The 21,512-nt window shown below is 41.8% G+C and overlaps 1 protein-coding gene across 10 annotated transcripts in view; it reads right to left on the reverse strand.

Moving 5' to 3' along the window:
- Nucleotides 1-21,512, reverse strand: part of DOCK9 (dedicator of cytokinesis 9) — a 290,594-nt gene that overhangs the window by 129,813 nt on the left and 139,269 nt on the right. For all 10 annotated transcript variants that reach the window (XM_049647477.1, XM_049647483.1, XM_049647479.1 and 7 more), the window contains exons 3-5: nucleotides 7,070-7,159; nucleotides 2,957-3,039; nucleotides 1,156-1,225 (exon numbers count right to left, since the gene is read on the reverse strand). In XM_049647477.1, coding sequence (XP_049503434.1) covers nucleotides 1,156-1,225; nucleotides 2,957-3,039; nucleotides 7,070-7,159 — 243 coding nt within the window. The remainder of the gene's footprint in view (nucleotides 1-1,155; nucleotides 1,226-2,956; nucleotides 3,040-7,069; nucleotides 7,160-21,512) is intronic.

Below are 21,512 nucleotides of genomic sequence, written 5' to 3' on the forward strand. Positions count from 1 at the left end.
GTGTGTACGTACACACACACACACACACACACACACACACACACAATCTGGCAGGCTACGGCTGGCCCTGGCCCTGTGGGTCCCTGCCCCTCTAAGGCAGTACCTGATGGACGTTCAGTAGGTACAGGAGGACGAGAGGGCCACTCACCGTCATGTTACCCAACTCACATCCCATAAGACCAATCTCCAATTATGATCTTTATTTTTGTAATCAAAGAGACAACTGCAGAAAGACCCGTCTTCTGTTTTGTTTTAGACCATCTCAATGTAATGTTGGTGGTTTTACTGTTCTTATTATTCGTAAGAACAGAAATAACTCATCTGTCTAGAATTTGACAGTTTTCAGTGTGCCCTTCGCATGCGTTATTTCCATTGGTCCTACTCTTACTACTAATCAGCACCAAGTGTTTTTACTATCTTGTTTCTCACTTTGGACGGTCACTTACTCTTCCAGAATTACTTTAAAAGTGGTTTCTAAAATAATTTCCCACCATGGGCATTGTTCATATTCTTGAATGGCTGGTGTTACAGCTTACCTGATGATTAAAAAAAAAAAAGGAACCTCTCCCCCTTAAACTCACAATGAGGCAGCCAATACTGAGCAGGGGAGATGAGAAACGCAGAGGACAGCTAGCCCTGACTTGTTATTAGGTCTCCCTTGCTCAGTGGCCAGTCACCTTAATGCCCAGCTCTCTCTATAGATTTCTTCAAGAGAAGGGGGAGTGCCCTTGTTTAAGAATAAAAAAAAGAAAAAAGCTTCTTGATACCATATGCATCACTCAAACCCATCATTGAAAGAAAGAGCCATTTAAAGTCTACTGGCGGTTCGTTTCAAGATAGTCTGCTGAAAAACAACCTAAACTTAAGGTCTAAGTAATCTTGGTGTCTCTTAACAATGTAGCCAAATCTTATCCAGGCCTTTGAAAATGATCTCGGAACAAATAAACAAGACAGGAAGAACTTGCAATGCTAAGCAGTCAAGTTGAAATGGAGATCTTATTTCAATCAATCCAGTAATACATCCAATAAAAATTCTTTCCCTGTTTCAAGAAACATTCCAATTCCCCTTTTGGCTTAAATGTTGGTAATTTTCCAACCGATCTTGTAAAGTCTGTAAACTAAACCAGTTTCCAGATCCGCAAGCGATAACCTTACCTCATCTTTATCAACTTCCTCATCGACTTCATAGACGTGAACTGGAAGTTTATCCAACTTGGCCACTTTGCTTTAAAAAGAAGAAAGAAACTTGTTTTATAATTACCTAATCCATGAAGAGATGCACTTCTTCCCCCATTAGAGGAATAGACATTTAACAAACTCAAAGCTGGTCCACTCGGCTGAAGAATAAAAATAATCGACACACTACTGCTTTGCAAAGTGGGTGATCCAAGAGTTAGAGAGCTCGCGGAAGCCATGTAGAAGAGATGGACTAGGTTGTTGGGAGTTAGATAGGTATACTAAAAATGGGAAAGTGCATTAATTAATAAAGACTTGGTAGAACAGGGGGGAAAAAAGACTTGGTAGAATAACTTTTAAAATGAAGTTTATGAGAAAAAAATGGGAACTGGGGTCATGGTCTTCAGAGTGGGAACCACAGTGTTAATGATGATGGTGTTAACAACAAAAGTACTGAAACAGCGGCCAGCATGTATATTAAACAGTATGTTCTAGGCACTGCGTTTCCCATGTATTACCTCGTTCAGTCCTTTAGACGGTGGGGACTGGTGGTAGTAGGACCATTTAATAGATGAGGAAACTGAGGTTCACAGAGGGCAGAGAGAGCAGATGATGAAGGTAGACTATAGAATCTATGTTCTTAATCACTGTTAGTATCCTCCCTCTCTTTCTTATCACACAACTGCAAAATTATTAATGCCAAAGGTAAAATCTACCAGCAGTGAAAGTATATCATGCAGTCAGTGTGCTACAGCTTGCAGTATGTTCTAAGAAAGCCATGAGAATAGTATGAACCAGACTATCCGTGAAGACAGGTTCAGGCAATCAAATGGACAGAATTTAGAAGTCCCCAAATAAGTACTGGGTAAATACAGAACTAAGGAGCACACCCCATCTGGAGAAGATAATGCTGGAAGGGAGTGTCTTCAGCTGAAGTTTAAAAAGAGTCAATGGGGAACTTGGCTAAACACTCCCAAGGAGTGGCTGAACCACACAAAGAGGAAAAACAAACATCTAGGTCCACTGAGAATAGTTTCAATGGTTCAAACTCACAGATGCAACAAACATAGAGAAAAATACATTAATAGGGTTGCAAGTAAAATTTTCATTGGTGATGGTTACTTTTGATACAATACAATCCATCATTATTTGATTTCAATTTTCATAATCAACTATTACCTAAATTTACCAACTGCATCATTTCAGGATATCCTGAAATGGAACATGTCCCCTCGAGGCAAGACCTACCTCCACCTGGTTCACTATAATGACCACTAATCAATCTAAACACACTTGTTTTGGGTGTATTCCAGAACCCATTAATACTTCAAAGAAAGTAAGAAAATCGTCTGGGGAATGCTTGTCTTTGATTTACTTTTTTTAAACATAAAATTTATTCAATATGACATGCTTTTTATATTTCTCCAAAGTATTCTTTTAAAGGTAAGACACACTGTAGCATTTACATTTTCTTTGTTTTCTATTTCTCGCTGAAAGTACTCTACCTGTTCTATATCAGTGGTGCCCTGGAAAGAATCACCGGCCATAACTAAACCATCCATGTTTATACCATTTACCAATCCCAGAGTACTAGGTTTGAGTCCTATTATCAAATACCCTGGAAGCAATAGCTACTCCATATACATACAAACCATCTAGAAATATGTTCTCCAATTACTCTGATTGCATGTGAAGTTACATACCTCCTTAAGCCTCTCAAGCACAAAAAACACTGCCCACATGTATCATCCCACCTTGTGTGGTCTGACCATTTACTCACTTTGGAAGTTGTCGAAACTCTCCCGAGTAATCTTCATATTTATAGTTCACAAGATGCCAGTCAGAGTTATAGGTTTTGATGCACTACGGGGTGAGGGGAAGGGTATAAAAAATAGAAAGCATAAGAGGCAAAGAAAAAAGATATGTGATGGCTTTAGGAGAACGTTTGGGAAGGTTTACGAATGTGCAGCCACACAAACATCAACACAATTCTTTTACTTCGACCCTCCCTTGCCTGAAATTCTACTATCAGAGGTTCCTATAAAGCTTAAAAACACTTAAAGCCTTACCCTTGGGGATGGGTCACTTTAAGTGCCCATCATTCATGATCAGAGAGCAGATTTTTACAAGGGGAAAAACCGCACCTCATGTTGCTGCATTTACATAACAAACAATGTACTGCTTCTGAGTTAAAAGCACTTGTTTAGGAAGCCTTGTGCCCTCTACTAGAACATGAGAGTAGGTGGAAAGTGTGAACCTAAAAGACACTTTCATGGTGTTTAATAAATTGACAACTAGATCTGTTACCAAGTATAATACAAATCTGCCCTTGGCTTTTCCTTCTATTTATAGGGGCCAGAGTGAGGTTATTAGGAGAAAAGATTTAGATTCCAATTCAGTGGCACCGTGACATCATCGCGTGCACGCACATGCATGTGTGAACAGGATGTACAAAGTAGGGAGCTTTACGTTCTATGATACCAACCTACACAGACTGCTGTGGGGCCCAGGGCCCATCCCATGCACAACAACGCCATGGTGATTATTCTGAATGAAGCCACTTGGGAAATAACTGTGCAAGGACACTAAGACCATCCTCCATCCCCTGGAGGCTGGAAACAAATCTCCCATATGAAAAATACTCTCCTGGACTAAGAAGTTAAAAAAAACAAAACAAAATAAAACCGTAACAAAACAAAATCCTTATCACCAGAGGTAGGGACTTGAAAGTTGAGAAAGCTACGGAAATAAACCTTGTTATTTTTTTCTAATCTCCTACTGCAGGCTAAATTCTGTTTAGAATTCCTTACTAATTAAGGCTCCCAAACACCTGTTTTCTTTGTCCTGTCAATTCCTCCCAAATTTATTGTCTCTTTGTCTAAAATGTATAAAAACTGCCTGCCTTACTCATTTCTTGGGGTCTCAGTTTCATTTTTTGACCTCCATGTGCACATAATAAAACTTTGGGTTTTTTCCTATTAATCTGCCTTATATCAATTTAATTCCTAAGCCAACTAGAAGGAACCCCGGAGGGAAAAAAAAGACATTTCTATACTCCCTACACTGCATTAAACTACCTCACTATCCAATAGACTCAACGGACCAGCACGGTGTCTTTTATTCATCTATCCAGGAGGAAGCACTGAATAGTGTGTAGACTAAAGATTATAAGGCTGCGTCCACCAGATCCTCAAACACAAATGAGTCAAAATCAATAGGGGAAGCATTTGATTGAGTTACCAACAGCTACATTGATTTTCTGTATAGTCAGCTCTTGGCTACACATATGTAAACTTCAGTGTGGAAAAAAAAATGAATAAGTGAAGATGTAGTTGAATGTATTTATGTCTTACCTGGTTGACTTGACTCCGGCTGTAACTAACACTGTGATCAAAGTCTCTATTCTGCTCACTCTACTTCATCATTTTTATGGTCAACCTTTTTTATCTGTTTCATGGCTTATGCCCAAAGGCCTTCTGAGGCAAACTCTCCTCTACCCCAAAGTCATGAATAGAACTACAACAACGATAATGAATGCTTCCCTTGTGCCAGACTCTATGATAAGCACTCTATGGGCAAGGTGGCGACAGGCAGATAGTGTAAGATTTTACATTATTGTTCTGAAAGGTGGACTAAATAGCAGAGAAGGGTTAGGAACAGAGTTGGATGGTGGAACTGAACAAGTTTCCGATCTCTTTGCCATGTAGCTACAAATGTTTTTGAAGACTATTTTACTCTTGTAAATTCTTCTCAAAAATATTTTCAAAGCATTTTCACATGCAGAACATCTGACATCCATACTCAAAATTACATTCCAAACCAAGTGTGATTGCAGAATTACCTGTATCCCTAGGTCTGTTAGCACAGCAATTTTAGGTCTGACTAGGTATGACACAGTCTTGTGCACATGCTCCTACTCTGTTCAGGTTCAGGTTTTCGAACAAGCACAGCAACCAAAGTCATACCACCGAAGTCTCTTTCAGGATATTAAACCTATTCTGAAGTATAACATGCACCTGCCCAGTTAAAAAGATCAACGAGCAAGCACTTGCATACAATCAGGGCATTTATGAATGAAACACCTGACTGCCCAGATTTTTAATATCTTAGGTAAAATGGGTCAGAAAGATACTTATGTTTAAATGTTTTAAATTATAAGAAACTGTAAGGAAACATAGTTGACCAGGTTAAGTGGCCAGAGAGTCATTCATTTGATAAGCCCCGGTTGACTCTCCACATGGCAGGCACTAGCTGAATTCCAAGGCTGAAGCCTGGAATAAGACAAGCAACCCCCACCCCTCCGGGGATGCAGAAAGTCTAGGAGATGAGGGGTTACATCAGAAATCAGTCTCTGGAGAACTGGATCTCCAGAAAGACAGGGATCTGACTGGCTCATTTCATCAGTGACCTTTCAGACTCGTGAAATTCAATCATATTTTCAAGTTAATACTGAAAGGTTTTTGAAGTTGTTTTTTAAAACAGCCGTTAGGTCATTCTCTGCTGGACAAGAGGATGGAGAGGAAGTGCTGGCTGTTCCACTCCACCCTTGTGGCCACGTCCCAAGAGGGCTTGTTCCATTGGCTCGGGCAGCACAGCATGAAGTTGTTATTGCTCAACCTACAGCAGTCAAAGAACTGAGTGGAGAACTGTGCCTCAAAAGTCATATTTTTTAAGCAACTGGGAGAACTGAATTAGTAATTAATAAGTTTGAACTTATTAATTACTAACTAATTATTGAAAGGTGAACAAACTCTTTCTGGAAAAGTCCGGATAGGCAAGTATTTTCAGCTTTGAGGGTCACGTGATCTCTGCTGCAAACATTCAACTCTGAGTTATCACGTGAAAGTAGGTCACAGGTGACAGGTAAACAAAAGGGTGTGGCGGTACTACAATGAAACTTTATTTACAAAAACAGGCTGCAGGCCAGACAGTTGCCCGTGGGTCAGTCACACTGCGTCTGCATCCTGCTTGATACTAAACATTTAAGACTACACAAACGTATCTGGCTCTATTTGTCCAGAATTATTTTTACTAATATAGTAGCAAAGGAGGTAAGGCAAGAAGTTACCTTTCCAGAAGGATGAGAGATCACACTTTTACGATTTTCAATACATATTTAATTTTTTGAAAATCTCAATGGAAACTAAATACTGTTACTACAATATTGTTATTTTAATTAGTCTTCACTTTAAAAAGCATAGATTCCTTGTGGGGGTTGGCCATGTTTATCATCTAAAAATCAACTAGAAAAATAGGGTTAAAGACCCATCATTTTTAAATGAAAGAGCGCTTCAAGAAACAAAATTAAAATACCTAATTAGTTCATCTAAAAGCACCTGGAAGAAGAAACAAACACCAATCTAAAAAAAATGCAATCCAAATGCAATAATTTCTCTTTCCTCTTTAACAGGTAATCAGTATCTGTATGTTCAAATAAGAGTGATAATAATCATATACTGATCAGGAATATTCACGCTCTGCTCATTATCACCTGGCATCTCATAAAGACTGAACTAGTCTTGAAAATAAGTTATAAGTAGAAACATGTAAATGAATACATAAATGTGTGTGCTGAGTCTCCATTAAAAACAATGTCAACAACAAAACCTCAGCCAAAGATTTCCAGCGAGTTCCTAAGTTACCCGTATTCCATGCCTGTAAGTTCTGTAGCATTCATGCTTTAAACAGCCGTCAGAAATGACCCCTATTAACATTTCTGTCCACATTTCAGACTCTGAAAACCCCATACTGTTCTCCTATTTTCCATTATAAAAATGTAATTACCTCTCTGATACTTCCTTGAAAATATCATTGAAATTTACAGAAGGGGGGGGGTGTAGGCAAAAAGTGACTCTAAGATAACGTGTACATTAACATAGAAAAGGCACATTACCTCCGTAACAAATAAGCTCTGTGCTTCCTCTTGCGCATCTGCGGGGACCGTGGAGCACATGTAGCGACCCTGTCGTCTCAGAGTGGCCGTCTGTGAAGGAAAGCGTGGGGAGAGGGTTTGGTTACTGGAAGATGGAAAGGCGCCAGCCTCGGGGTGCAGCCGGGCCTCGCATGGAGACAGTCCCTTCTTCAGTCTCCGCCAGTCCTGCAGAGACAGCCCTTCTCCTTCCTCCTTGGGTCACACACCACGGATCCCTTTTGGTGCCAGAAAGTTCAAAGACGGGCATGGGGCAATGGCTCCCACTTCTTTCTGAGTCAGAGGCCCAGTGAGCCCTCCAGGGAGTCCTTCCGCTCCCACCAGGCAGGGTAGGCCCCCTTTCAGAAACCCTAACCCTCGCCAGCCCCAAGTGCTTGAGCTAGTCCCACTACATTGCCTTTTACTTGTCTTAATTGCCTTTTTCTAGTGTAAAATAGACATACCATAAAATTTACCATTTTAACTTTTTTCCAGATTTTATTTCATTTTTTTTAAAGTTTATTTCTTTACTTTGAAAGAGAATGAGAGCAAGAGCTGGGGAGGGGAAGAGAGAGGGGGAGAGAAAATCCCAAGCAGGCTCCACACTGCCAGTGCAGAGCCCAATGCGGGACTGGAACTCATGAGCTGTGAGCTCATGACCTATGCCAAAATCTAGAGTCAGACACTTAATGAACTGAACCAACCAGGCACCCCAATTTTATTTTTTTTAAGCAAACTCTACACCCAATATGGGCTCGAACTCATGACCTTGAGACCAAGAGTCACATGCTCTACCTACTGAGCCAGCCAGGCACCCCCATTTTAACCACTTTCAAAAAGTGTGCATTTCAGTGGCATTAAGTACATTCACATTGCTGTGCAACCATCATCACATCCATGTTTTCTTTTTTCCAGTTCTATTGAGAAATAATGGACATACATCACTGTATAAGTTTAAGGCATATACAGCATGATGGTTTGATTTACATCTACTGTGAAATGAGGACCACGATAGGTTCAGCTAATGTCTATTCTCTCACTCAAATACAATAAGAAGAAAGGGAAAAGGGAAAAAAAAAAAAACCTTTCTCCCTGTGATAGGATTTGCTCGCTTAAGAACTGTCCTAGATACCACACAGCCATGTTCACTGCAGTCTCCAGGTTGGACCTCACATCCCTAGTCCTTATTTATCTTATGACTGGAAGTTGGACCTTTTGATCTCCTGCATCCAATTCTTCCTCCCCATACCCTCCATCTTTGGTAACCACAAGGCTGATCTCTTTTTCTATGCCTTTTTGTCTTGTTCTGTTTTATTCCACATATACATGAGATCACACAGTATTTGTCTTTGTGTTTGATTCATTTCACTTAGCATGATGCCTGCAAGGTCCATCATGTTTTTGCAAATGGTAGGATTTCCTCATTTTTTATGGCTTAATATTATTCCATTGTAGATATATATCACAACTTCTTTACCCATTCATCTAACAATGGATGCTTAAGTTGTTTCCCTGTCTTGGCTACTGTAAACAATGCTGCTATAAACACTGGGGTACAGATATCTTTTCAAGTTAGTGTTTTTATTTCCTTTGGATACAGTCCCATAAGTGGGATTACTGGATCATACTGTAATTCTACTTTTAATTTTTTTTAAGTATTTCTTTTTTTTTTTTTTAAGTTTTTTGAGAGAGACAACGTGAGTGGGGGAGGGGCAGAGAGTGAGAGACAGAATTCCAGACTGCCAGTTGCCAGCTGCAGACCCCAACGCTGGGCCAGAATCCCCAACCATGGTATCATGACCTGAGCCAAAACCAAGAGTCAGACGCTTAACCAGCTGAGCCACCCAGAAGCCCCTCTATTTTTAATCTTTTGAGGTCTTCCATACTGTTTTCCACAGTGGCTGCACTAAACCACAATCCTACCAACAGTGCACAAGGGTTTCATTGTCTCCACATCTGTGCCAGCATCTGTTCTCTCTTATCTTTTTGATGACAGCCATTCTAGCAGGCATGAGGTGATATCTCATTGTGATTTTAATTTGCATTTCCCTAACAACTAGTGATGGTGAACATCTTTTCATGTACTTGTTGGCTTTTTGTATAACTTCTTCAGAAAATTGTCTTTTCAGGTCCTTTGCCATTTTTCATCTGGGTTATTGTTGTTGTTGTTGTTGTTGTGTTATTGTTGTTATTGAGTTCTATGAGTTCTTCATATATTTTGGATATTAACCCCCAGATATGTGGTTTGCAAATATTTTTTTCCCATTCCATAGGTTGTCTCTTCACATTATTGATGATTTATTTTGCTGTGCGGAAGCTTTTGAGTTTGGTGTGGTCACACTTGTTTTTTTGTGTTTTTTTTTTTAATTGTGTTTCTTGTGTTTTAGGTATCAAAACCCCCAAAATAATTATCAAGACCCATGTTAAGGAGCTTTATTCCTATGTTCTCTTCTAGGAGTTTCATGATTTCAGGTCTTATATATAAGTCTTTAATCCATTTTGAGTTCATTTTCACGAGTAGTATAAGACGTGGGTCCAGTTTCATCCTTTTACATGGGAATAGCCAATTATCCCAGCAACATTTATTGCCTTTTCTCCATTTAGTATTATTGGCTCCCTTGTCAAATATTAGTTGACTGTATATGCTTGGGTTTATTTGGGGCTCTCGATTCTGTTCCACTGTTCTACTTGTCTGTTCTTATGCCTATACCATACTATTTTGATGACTACAGCTTTATAGCAGAGCTTGAAATCAGGATGTGTGATGCTTCCTGCTGTGTTCTTCTTTCTAAAGATTTCTTCAGCTCTTTGAGGACTTTTGTGGTTCCAAATGAGTTTTAGGACTATTTTTTCTACGTCACATTCATCTCTTACTTGCCTTTTATGTCCATGCTTAGTCACTGCCTCACAGCAGTGCCTCACAGTGCCTCACAGCATGGTAACCAGGCAAGTAGAAGGTGCTCAATCACTATTCGTTGAATGGATCTATGAATTGTGAATGCTACCTCCCCTCAAGAGGCTCAAATGCTTACTTTAAATAATAAAATGCCTCATGACTTTAGGCAGGAGCAAATCCACTCTAACATCATTTGGAAGGGACTATTTTGCCAATATGAGGAAACCGGACCTCAGGCTTCAGAAAGAAATGTTCTAGATGTTTTCTCCCATGGACTGTAATCCTTGGATAGTATTAACAGATCATAGTTACAAAAACAGCATACATGGAAAATATTTTGCAAAGAGAGTCTACCCTGTGGTAGCTCTTCATGGTACTTACTAAACTGGGATCCCCTAGCATCTGTCCCAGGTGTTTTTCTTCTTCCTTTGGCTGGAGGAAGCTTGGATCAAATGTGTGATCTCCCTCCCCTCCGGCACAGGTTGAAAACTTCAGTTGAAAACTTTATATTTTGTATATAATTTAATTTTATTTCCTGCCCCTATTTTCTCAATGTTGTGTCTCCTTCACCTATTTAACTGTTTTTTGGATGGTGTCAGTCTTTGAAAGTAATCTCAAACCCTGTTTTTAGAATAAGCCTCCTTATTCTAAAGGAAAGGAAAGAAGGAACTCCATTCTCCACTGAAGTCCTTCATGGGTGAATTCTTAATTCATTCAGCCTCCAAAAGCGCTCTGAAGGCCCTTGGTCTTGGTTTTTTTGCAACTATCACAAATGGTGAATCTTATTACTCTCACCTGTTCCCAAGAAATGCCATAGAGATGTGTGACGATAAGCACTGAAGAGGCATAATCTATTCAAAACGTTTCCAAGTAACACAGTGATTATTAAGAGATTGTCAGAACTGTTAAAAATCAGGATTAAGAAAAGGGAAATTGTTTAAGAAACTTGTGTATGCTTCAAAGAAGGATACATTCTATATCCCTACTTGATGTATTTTGATCTACCATGATTTTTGAAACGAATTGTTACACTTTTAAAATGTTCAGGAAATGCTCAGTTCAAGAAATGAACTATTAGAGTCACTTCCAGCCCATTTCCCATCACACCACTAGTCAAAAGACAAAATGTATTATGTTTTTTCCAGTGGGATTACCAACTCGAGAAACTTTTTGTTTAAGGTTTTATTTTTAAGTAATCTCCACCCCAAAGTGGGGCTTGAATTCACAATCCCAAGATCAAGAGTTGCACACTCTAATGAATGAGCCAGTCAGGTGCCCCTCAAGAAACTTTAATTATGTGACACTTTTCCAAATACTCCTCTAGGTGAGAGAAAGAGATATGGATCAGAGACAATGCCATTATGTTCTCACTTTAAAAAGAAAGAAACTTTGATCCTTAAAGAGAGACCTGGCCTTTAGCAGATAAGAGAGCACTGGGCATAAATAAACCAATCATCTGTGTACTTACCACCACCACCAGTACCAGAATGCTAGGTTTGAGTCCATTACTGATCAAGTCCTAGCTCTGATTTTGACAAAGCTTAGTTTTCCCACAAGAGCCCTTTTTCCTCTGGAGACTTCATCCAAACAAACAGCAAATTTTTAAAAAACCATTCACTTACATGAGACACACTTCTGTAGTACACATCTAGCTTCATGTTATTTTTATGTCTAATTCTTGTTGTATACAAAATTGGATGTTTTAGATAACCTCTTTTCTATATAGCTGGCTGTTATCCTTCCCTATATATGACTGCTGTCCCTCACACCAAAAGGTGCAGACAATTTTCCTCTCCTTAAACCCGGGCTGGCTTTGACCAATCAGATGAGGCAGAAATGGCACTGTGGCAGTTCCAAACTTAGCCTTTAGGAGAACTAGCAGCTCTGTTCCTCCTTCTTAAAAGACGCAGACATAAAAAGCCACAAAAAAGTTCTACTACTTGAGACCACTATGCTATGAGCAAGTCCAAACTAGCTATATGGAGAGACCACATATAGAAAGATGCCCCACCTGCCCACAGCTGGTTCCAGCCATCCTGGTTGAGGTACCACAGTGTAAGTAAGGAAGCCTTCTTGGACATTCCAGGCTCTGCCGACAGCAAGTCAAGTGGCTACACCACTGAGCCTGGATCAGATTTCAGAATCGTGGGAAATGAAAAATTATTGTCCTGAATTAACTAGGCTTTGGAGTGGTTTGTTACTCAGCAATAACTAACTGTAACAAGATGTTAAGAGATTAGGAACACGTCTTAATTAACGTAGTGAAGAATACTGCTGTTTTCATGAAAATGTTTTCAAATACTAATCACAATATAGAGGTAGGACAGAAGCACTGAAGGGATACATGAAACCGCAACTTGGTTTCTTCATTTACCTTTCTTGGGACATGTGTCAATGTCCTAAGAGTAGACAAGCAAAAAAGAAAAAAAAAAAAATGTCTGTTACACTTTGAGAGTAGTTATCAATGGTTTCTCGTCCTCCAAAACATTGTACTGACCATTTTACAGTTCAGCATAAACATCACTTCATCCATCCATCCATCCACCCACCCATTCAACCATCTGCTGTGTCACTTTCTACCACCAGACACTGAACTAGCAGTCAAGACACCAACTTTAATGAAATGTAGTTGCTGTTCCTATAAAGCTTACAGTCTGAAGACAGAGGAAGATGAGGAAATAAATTATCAGAGAACCACAAGTACTACAGAGGAGTACGAGAGAAAGGGGCACAGAAGCACAGGCTGGCATGAAAGGAAAGAATAGGGGAATCTAAATCCAACGGGGAGGGGAAAAGAACATCGGGAAGATGTGCACCAAGGCAAAAACACTCAAGCTAAATTGTGCAGGATGAGTACAAGTTGTATTCAGTACAAAAGGGGGAGAAGCTTGGGAGACAAGCTTACCCTTGTAAAGTTAAAAGAGCAAAATCAAGACATAATAAATGAGATTATCTCTTTGCACACACAGAAGAGACCCATTAAATCCTAGAACTATAAATATACCTTACCCCAAAGGAAAAACTGCCCAGAACACTAATTAAAGAACACCTAAGAATTAAAAACCCTACCAACCTACAGCCTAATCAATAGTTTTAACTCATCTGGGGAAAGAATGGGCCAACAGAAAGAACAGGGCTTATATGACCAGAGCAATTTTGTCAGTGTCTTTATCACCATTTAAAAGGAAAGGCTGGAATCCCATCAGGCCGGGGTGGGGGGGTGGGGGGGGGCCTGAGGCACCACTGACTCCTGGACTTGGCACCAATGAGGAGCCACCACTTGATGTCCTCTGTTCCCAAGGTCTTCCCACTCACTGAATCCAGCTTCATGAATCCACTTGTTTATAAAGGGATTCCCATTTAGACTTTCCTAATTACAGAGAACTGACACGGCCAATGAATGTATTTTGATCTGCTTATTAATTCTAGTTCTCAATGCTCATTATTAAATGCTATTTGGTTTGTCCTCTTGTGAAGCTATCTGTTACAAGTCAGTTCTCTGAGCTCAAACAACTCTGGTCACATTGACCAAACTCAGTCTCTGGACTTGCAAAGCTAAGAGCTGACCCCAGACCTTGGTGACTTATCAACCACAGCCCATGAGGCCCTGTCTGGTAGCTCATCAATCTCTGACTCCATAATCCAAAACTCTCCTCCAGGCACATGTCCTACTTCCTCCTATCAGATTGTGGATTCCTCTAAGGGCAGGAGCAGATCTTCCTATCTGTATCTCTGGGCTAGGTAATCAATCTTTCAAGAATGAATGAATAAAATAGTCAATGGAGACAGAAATAGGACTCTACTGAAAATCATCGATTACTTGTATATAACTTTTTTTCTGTTATTACAAAAACTTCTCCAGTCCATTATAAAAACTGACAAGGGAAGACTACAGCATAAGTGAATGCTCTAATTTCTCCAAAGACTTTTTTATTAAAAGTCATATTTGGGTAATAGTCTACTGTATGCCAAATCGATTCACATTAAATTTCTGCAGTTTTATTTATCTGGCTTATAACAGAGTCCCAATCAATACCTGGAGATTTATACTCAGTGAACACTAATGCCCTCCTCAAAAGTGGACTTAATTTTCTTTTCCACAGTTGTGGCATTCTTTTCTCCTTTTTTATCAGTTAAAATCATATTCCTGCTAAAAGATGGGTCTGTATCCACTTTATATAAATCAACATCAAGGTGGACATTCAAAGAATATCAGTCCCATTCTTATGTTTGGAAATAAATTATTCCCACGCCACTGAGAGAGCTCAGCAGTAGCTTTCTCCTCAGTAGATCTCTACATTTGCAAAGGGGAGGGGAGAAGCATTTCACTATGAAGCGTGATAAGATCTGCAAATTAAATCTAAACACAGCTAGCATCTCCGGCAACCATTTTGAATAGAAATCTCATGGCACAAAGCACAATTTAAAACAAAAGCCCTCTTCTAGCTACTAAAATAGTCTAAATTATTTTCAGTGAGTTACTGTGACTTAGGTTAAATGCTGGTAGTCTTGGACACATGGAGACCCTTTATTACCTTGGCCAAGTAGGGACAGGAGTCTTATGAGGAATTCCAAAGAATGTCAGGAGTAACTAAAAAGAACAATTTAGAACTGCTAAAGGAAGAGAAAGTGGTGAAGTCCTCACCCAAAAGGCTTAGAAGGTGGCACAAGGACACCTGAGAGCCCAGGTCAGTCTTTAGGGGACTTTTCTTTTAATGGAATGAGTTGAAGGAGTTCAGGTTGCCCCCAGACCTGAACAGAAACAGCAGAACTTATAAGTATCTCTCAGCTTAATTTAATGGAAGGACAAATGTCAAATAGATCCTCTTCTACTTTAAAAACTTTTTTCTCTCTTGGTTGAAATGACTCCCTGCAAAGACTGGGGTCACTTCAGCGGCTCTGAGCCATATCTGGATGCGTGGCCCAGGGAGGCAGGGCTGTGCACCACCTAAAGGGACATACAGGCAAACCACACAGTGGGTCTGCTCATCTGGGCCAGCCCTGGGGCATCCTGGCATTTCCCAACCCTCTTCTTCATCACTCACAGCTGTTCCCTGATGGCCTGCTGTAACCTTGGTTCTGCATCTTCAACTTGGCACCTCTCTCTACGAATGGAATTCTTGGCCCCCAACCTGGCCACGGTTCTCTCCATCAGGGCCAGCCACCCCACCACCCCGACCCCACTGAGGCTGGGGCACCGAGAAGCTCTTGTTTCAAGCCACAAGAAATGTGAGGTGAATAATGTAATTAAACTTCCTACAGAAGAATCTGAGAAGTGATATTGGAAAGGGTTTTGAAGTGAGAGCCAGGAAACCTGAGTGCTCATCTGAGCTCAGCCGCTAATTAGCTGTGTGATCTTGGGGGGAAAGTTTTAACTTTCCACATCTGTAAAATAGAGAGTTTTCTAAGGATCTCCAGGCTTCCTTTGTAATTTAAAAATTCCACAGTTCTGTGAACATGGAATTCTAAGTCTATATCTCTCAAATGGCTTATTATCTGTGTTTGGAGAGAAACTAAAAGATATCCAAGAAAATAAGATGAATACTATGTCTGCTTTGATTGACTACCCCATTTATTTTTATGAAAGGAATTGCTGGATGAGAAGGAGGGCAGAATCACTTTGTAGACTTAAATAAATATAGGGCGAGTCTTAACGGAGACATGCTTTCGTGTCCTTATTTCTTTACTCTTCTGACCCTCCCAACCCATATGGCACGGGACTTTATATTAATCACTTTAGAATGGGCATTAAAACTGTAACAAAACAACTCTCTTAATTCCTGGTGGGAAGCAAGCATAGCTGCGGCTGCTCAAAATATCCTATTTTATAAGATTTTAATGAAGAGGCTGAAACAAAAGGCCCACCCTTCCCCTGGGCCCTGTGAACAATGAGCCGGAGGATAGATCCCAGAGAAGTGGGTGGGCTGCAACCTGAGCTCACTGCGTGTGTCCACCGACACTGTCTCCCCATCTCTCCTGTTCAAAGGAGCACAGGGCTGGGAGTGTCCTCCCTTGGACAGAAAAAACAAACATCACAGGCGGCCCAGAAGGCAGTGCCGGCCTTCAATCAGGAAGAGATGGCTCCTCGAGTGCTCTGAGCAGAACGACTCCGAAGAGTTACAAGAGGTGAAAAAGGTTCTCTTCAAGAGGAAGTAACGGGTCAGTTAGGCACATAGCTGCAGGAAGTTGAGAGTGAGGGAAATTTCCTAGGTGCCTGGGGTCTTACCTCTAAGATGGGCTCCGAGGCCTGCGGACAGCCTGAGGTCAGAGAAGGGGACCCAAGACGCACTCCAACAGACATGACCTGCTGGCCAGAGAAGCCCACCAGGTCTCAGGGGCTGGTCAGCTCCCATCTGCCCTTACACAAAAAAGTGGACTCACTCTGCTTAGCAGTTAACCTACCTGGTTTGTAATTCTATGCAAAGCATCCTATGCTTGTATTCATTTTTGTGTTTGTTTTAATTCACCTAGTAGAACTATACCTTGAAACCTTTGAGGGCTTGATGCATTTGCAGAGAAATAGTACTTTGATCTTCCAGGAGAAGGGCGACCTTGGGGTGTGGTGGGAGGGGGCCAGCACTCGGTGAGGGGAGGGAAGTGGATGCTGCCAGAAATCAAAGCCCAGGCAGCCTAGGGAAGACAGCTCTTCAGGCTGGCGTCCCTCAGCCTGGCCCATCTCCTTTACTAAACAAGTAAGCCCTGGGTTGAATTTATATTGTGCTCGACTGGGCCAAATGGACAGCATCCACTTCGATGTTCTAAAGTTATCTTGGCTTTTCAACTATTCCCTGTCAGACAGGCAGCTCTCAACACCTCCTTCCTTTCGTCTCTAGCCCTGAGCCAAACTGCAGGGTACCTCACGCGTCTGTGAAGTTAGGTTCCTTTATATCATATGCTGGAAACTGGCCTTGGTTGCATCTGTCTGTGCATGAAACATCACTACTAGACAACTCTGGGGACGTTTCGGTGACTTATCGAGCACAGCGTAATGGCACCTTTCCACATGTCTGGCAGACGCATTTGTTTCAGAGCAGATGACTTACTTTGAGAGGATTCAGTCCCAAGCCAGGGTGGAAACTAGAACTCACGCAGGGCGTTCCCCACATCTCACTGCAGAGATCACCTCTTGGCGGCTGACCCACAGTGTTCTAGTAACATCAGACAATCCCGTTTTCAGTTTCCTGAGAACTCTCAATGCCTAACTCACTAATAATTAAGAAAATGGACAAAGCATGGGACAGGACAAGGGTCTGGAGAAGGAACCCCATTTAGGTTTCTGGAGGGATTTAACAAAAGACCACTCCATAGGAACCCATTAAAACCCTACGAGGGCTGAGACACGCTGAGGGACGCCTTTCCCTCTCAGCTCCTCTTCGCCGCCCCTGCAAGCTCCCCGGGCTCCCACCCTGCACTGCCTGTCTCCGCTCACTCAACAGTACCACCCCGTGTGCTGTCAGTGACTTTCCTTGCTGGACACCCCCAAACAGTGCACTGATCTGGGGTGCTCTCGCGTGCGCCTCAGTGTAGCACCCATACCACTATGCCCAGCTCCCCTCCGTAGTCCCTCGTACCACCTGCCAGTCGTCTCTCCAAAACTCTCATCTGATAGCACCAGGCCTCCACTTAAAACCTTTCCATGACTCCTCGCTGCCACCAGAATCGAGTCCAAGCTCCTCAGCAGAACCTAAGACCACGGCCGAGCCGCTGTGATGTCTTTTCTGGGCTCACCTGCCCTTCTTCAGCCCTGTAGCACATGGGGACTTCTGACTCCCTCAGGCACCAGACCATCCACCTGGCTGTGGAGCTGTTCCCACCACCCACATCTCCCACCAGGCTGGAGATGCCCAGACTAAGCTACTCATCTTTGCTTCTCCAACACCCAGCAGAACATCTGGCACATCGTAAACGTTTGCTGAGTGAATGGGCAGCAGAGATTTTAAAATGGGGATTGTTTTATTCGATTGCAAGATCGCTCAGGGTTCCAAATGAGACAGTGTCTCAGAACTGGTGAGACATCAGGTAGCTTCTGTCACCACATAATGTCCCGTTCCCTAAAATGTCACATACATTTGTAAGTGTCCGTAGACCTTTGAGAGCCATAAAAATTTCATTCTGCTACCTTCTCAAACCCCCAAAATTATACATTACATAACTGCCCAAATGCAGTAAACTATAACTAAACAAGTGAAATGTTCATCCTTCGTGACCAGACTCATCCGTTAAGTTCAGTTTTTAGAGATTTTGTTTGGCTTATGTTTGGTTTGGTATTTGAAGCTTGTTTTCCATCGCTCTTATGTACCAACGCATAAGAGAGAATGAAGAAGGGGAGAGGGATAATCCAGAAAACAAGGGGGGGCTTGGGTCATTTGGGGGACATGTAGCAGGTCCAGCTTCCCCATGAGTAAGGGGCTCCACCTGCCCCACATCACATGACTTTGAAGACATGGCCATCCTCAAAACTGAACAATGTTACATAAACAGGAAGGAGGCTGCTTCCTAGGCCCTCACCTCCCTCCCTGCCAACTGAGGGACATCAGCCATGTGTACAAAGAGCTTTCCCGAATGGTGGTATCTCTTTGGATTCTTGTATATCTATGAGAACCCAAATTTTGGGGCAAATGTTATCCCTGAACAACAGATTAAGAAAAGTGAGTATTAAGAAGGCTTATCAACGGGGCACCTGGGTGGCTCAGTCAGCTAAGTGCCCGACTCTTGGTTTTGGCTAAGGTCACGATCTCATGGCTTGTGGGTTCAAGCCCCATGTCGAGTTCTGCGCTGACATCACAGAGCCTGCTCATAATTCTCTCTCTCCCTCCCCACATGCTCTCTGTCAAAATAAATAAACTAAAAAAATTTTTTAAAGAAAAAAGAAGGCTTATCACTTACTCCAACACCCAGATTAGTAAGAGAGACCTGGGGCTAAAACCTTGGGTCACATGACTAAATCTTGGGTCTTGCCTGGAGAGCACCTACCATCCCTCTGATTGACTTGTGTTCCATTTGGTAACATTACCTTGAGGAAGGTACAAGCCATTCCAGTTTCTTGTTTCCAAGCTCTCTGCGTATGGCTCTGTAGGTCCTCTTCTAGAATGCAATTTTAATTGCTAGCTAAACAGACCATATGTTTGTGTGAACACCTGGCGTAGTGAATATGCCCTTAATTACATATTCCAAGATACTGGTGAGCTTTCCTCCCTCACGCTCTCCTCGCTGCTCAGGTGTAAAGTTTCACTTATGCATCAAGGAGGGTTCCTCTCAAGTCCCTCCATGCGTTTGCCAGTGCGGTGCTCCGGTCATGTCAGAGCATCAGGCCTCCGCACTTGCGCTCCTCCTGAAATGCCACCCAAAGTCTTATTTTAAACAAGTGGAGCAGACATGACGCTTTGCAGATTAAATGCTACCCAGATGAGGAAGTCCTGACTCGACGACATCTGGCATCAGGGCACTGCGCTGAGCTTCCTTACTCTGTCCTCTCTAGATCTCACACACATGCTCACATGCACGCTCGGGGTGCCGCTGGGCACTCCGAGCAGGACACACTTCGCAGTGTCCAGGCTCGGCCAGGCAGCCCTTCTGGAAAAGGGCAGAGCAATGGACATGGCAGGACCCTTTTGGGTTGTAGGAACCACACAGATTTTGAACCTAATAGTATGATCAATGGCATCTGGTAATTCTGACGCCAAAAACCTAGATCTTCTCTTTAAGAACCTTTTGGTTTTGTACTCAATCATATTGTGTCTCCTTCCCTTCTACTCCCCTGATCTGCTACCTTAAGATAGTTTTACAGTTAAGATAATTATGACAAAGAATGATACTCAGGGAATGTTAGAGGTACAGTATAAATAAATCTCCATCTGCTTACACGGTTTTAGGATATCACCTGGGCTTAGAACTTCCTCTGTGTCTGTTAGTTGTGTTTAATAACCTAGGACAAATACATTAACCACATAGATAATACTGCCCCCCTACCCCTCATTGCTTACAAGTCTGGTGTGTGCTTATCCATTTCTACCAATTGTGGGACATTCACCATTCTCTCCAGCCTATGTAAAATGTGAGCTAAACATTCTTTTTAAAAAAGCAAAGAAGAAGATTTGAGGAAGGGAGGGAGGAAAGAAATGTGATCTGACGTGGGGAATACACACACATAATGGTGGACTGCTAGATTTATCTGGTATCTTTTCCTCTACATAAGAGAATCGAATCTTAGATTCACCTATGCAGGTGTGTGTGTGTGTATATATATCCTCTTTCATCTAGTTATTAATGTAGTTAACATCACCCCCTATTTGATCAAAGCTTTCCTAAGCACTGTGCGGTATTTTTAATAAAAATTGCATCATATTGTGTGTGCCTCAGTGAACAAAAGCTACTTCCCTCGCCAGGCTGTATTGAGGAACAATGAAGAAAATAGCTAACGTGCTTTGTAAATACAGAAATCAATCTGGCAAGCTTTGACGTGAGTGGTTTTGCAGCAGGTACCACAGTTCCCAGAGTTCCCCAGCACCTGGGACACTGTCACACAGTGTTCTGCATGAATGTTCCCACCCCGCACTATAACACGGGATGACATGTCCATCACGTGTCCTAGTATCAAGTGCCACAGAGCACAGCATGTACCCTCCACTGATGGACGAATGGGCCTGCTCTGCCCATAAAAGAGCATGGGGATCCAGAGGGATACCCGTGGTCAGAGAGGAAGACTGGGATACCCACCATGGTGTCACATCAGCTGAACCTCACTGAGAAGCAGCAGTGGTCACAGCGAGATCAGCCTCCTATCCTACAAGGCTGCCACCTTCATTTAGAAAGCATGGCACAAATCAAAGTTCATTATGGTTCCTCAATATATCTCTATGGTTGTGAATGGAGAATCTGGTAGAGAAGCTATTTTTCACGAGTGATTTTCACCTTCACCGATATAATACTGAATTGGCACAGTTCCAAGACTGATATCCCTTTAAGTTTGTTTAGCTGAGCAAGATTTTATTTTATTTTATTTTTCAATATATGAAATTTATTGTTAAATTGGTTTCCATGCAACACCCAGTGCTCATCCCAAAAGGTGCCCTCCTCAATACCCATCACCCACCCTCCCCTCCCTCCCACCCCCCATCAACCCTCAGTTTGTTCTCAGTTTTTAAGAGTGCTGAGCAAGATTTTAAACAAATCAAGGAAAAAATGTGATAGTCAAGGTAATAATAACAACCAAATGTTCCTAAAGCATTTTCTTTTCCTGTTGCATTTCCAATAAGAAATAAAAGTTACAATATGTATCTTCAAAGGGCCAAGGGATCCATCTCAAGCTTAGATTAAATGCTCAAAATAGTCATTTGACCTATACCTATAACTTAATTCTTATTTCTTTTTTTTTTATTAATTTTTTTAACGTTTATTTATTTTGGAGAGAGAGACAGACAGACAAACTGCAAGTGCAGGAGAGGCAGAGAGAAGGAGACACAGAATCCGAAGCAGGTTCCAGGTTCTGAGCTGTCTGCGCAGAGCCCGACTTGGGGCTTGAAATCACGAACC

This window comes from Panthera uncia, assembly GCF_023721935.1.
Source record: "Panthera uncia isolate 11264 chromosome A1 unlocalized genomic scaffold, Puncia_PCG_1.0 HiC_scaffold_16, whole genome shotgun sequence".
NCBI lineage: Eukaryota > Metazoa > Chordata > Mammalia > Carnivora > Felidae > Panthera > Panthera uncia.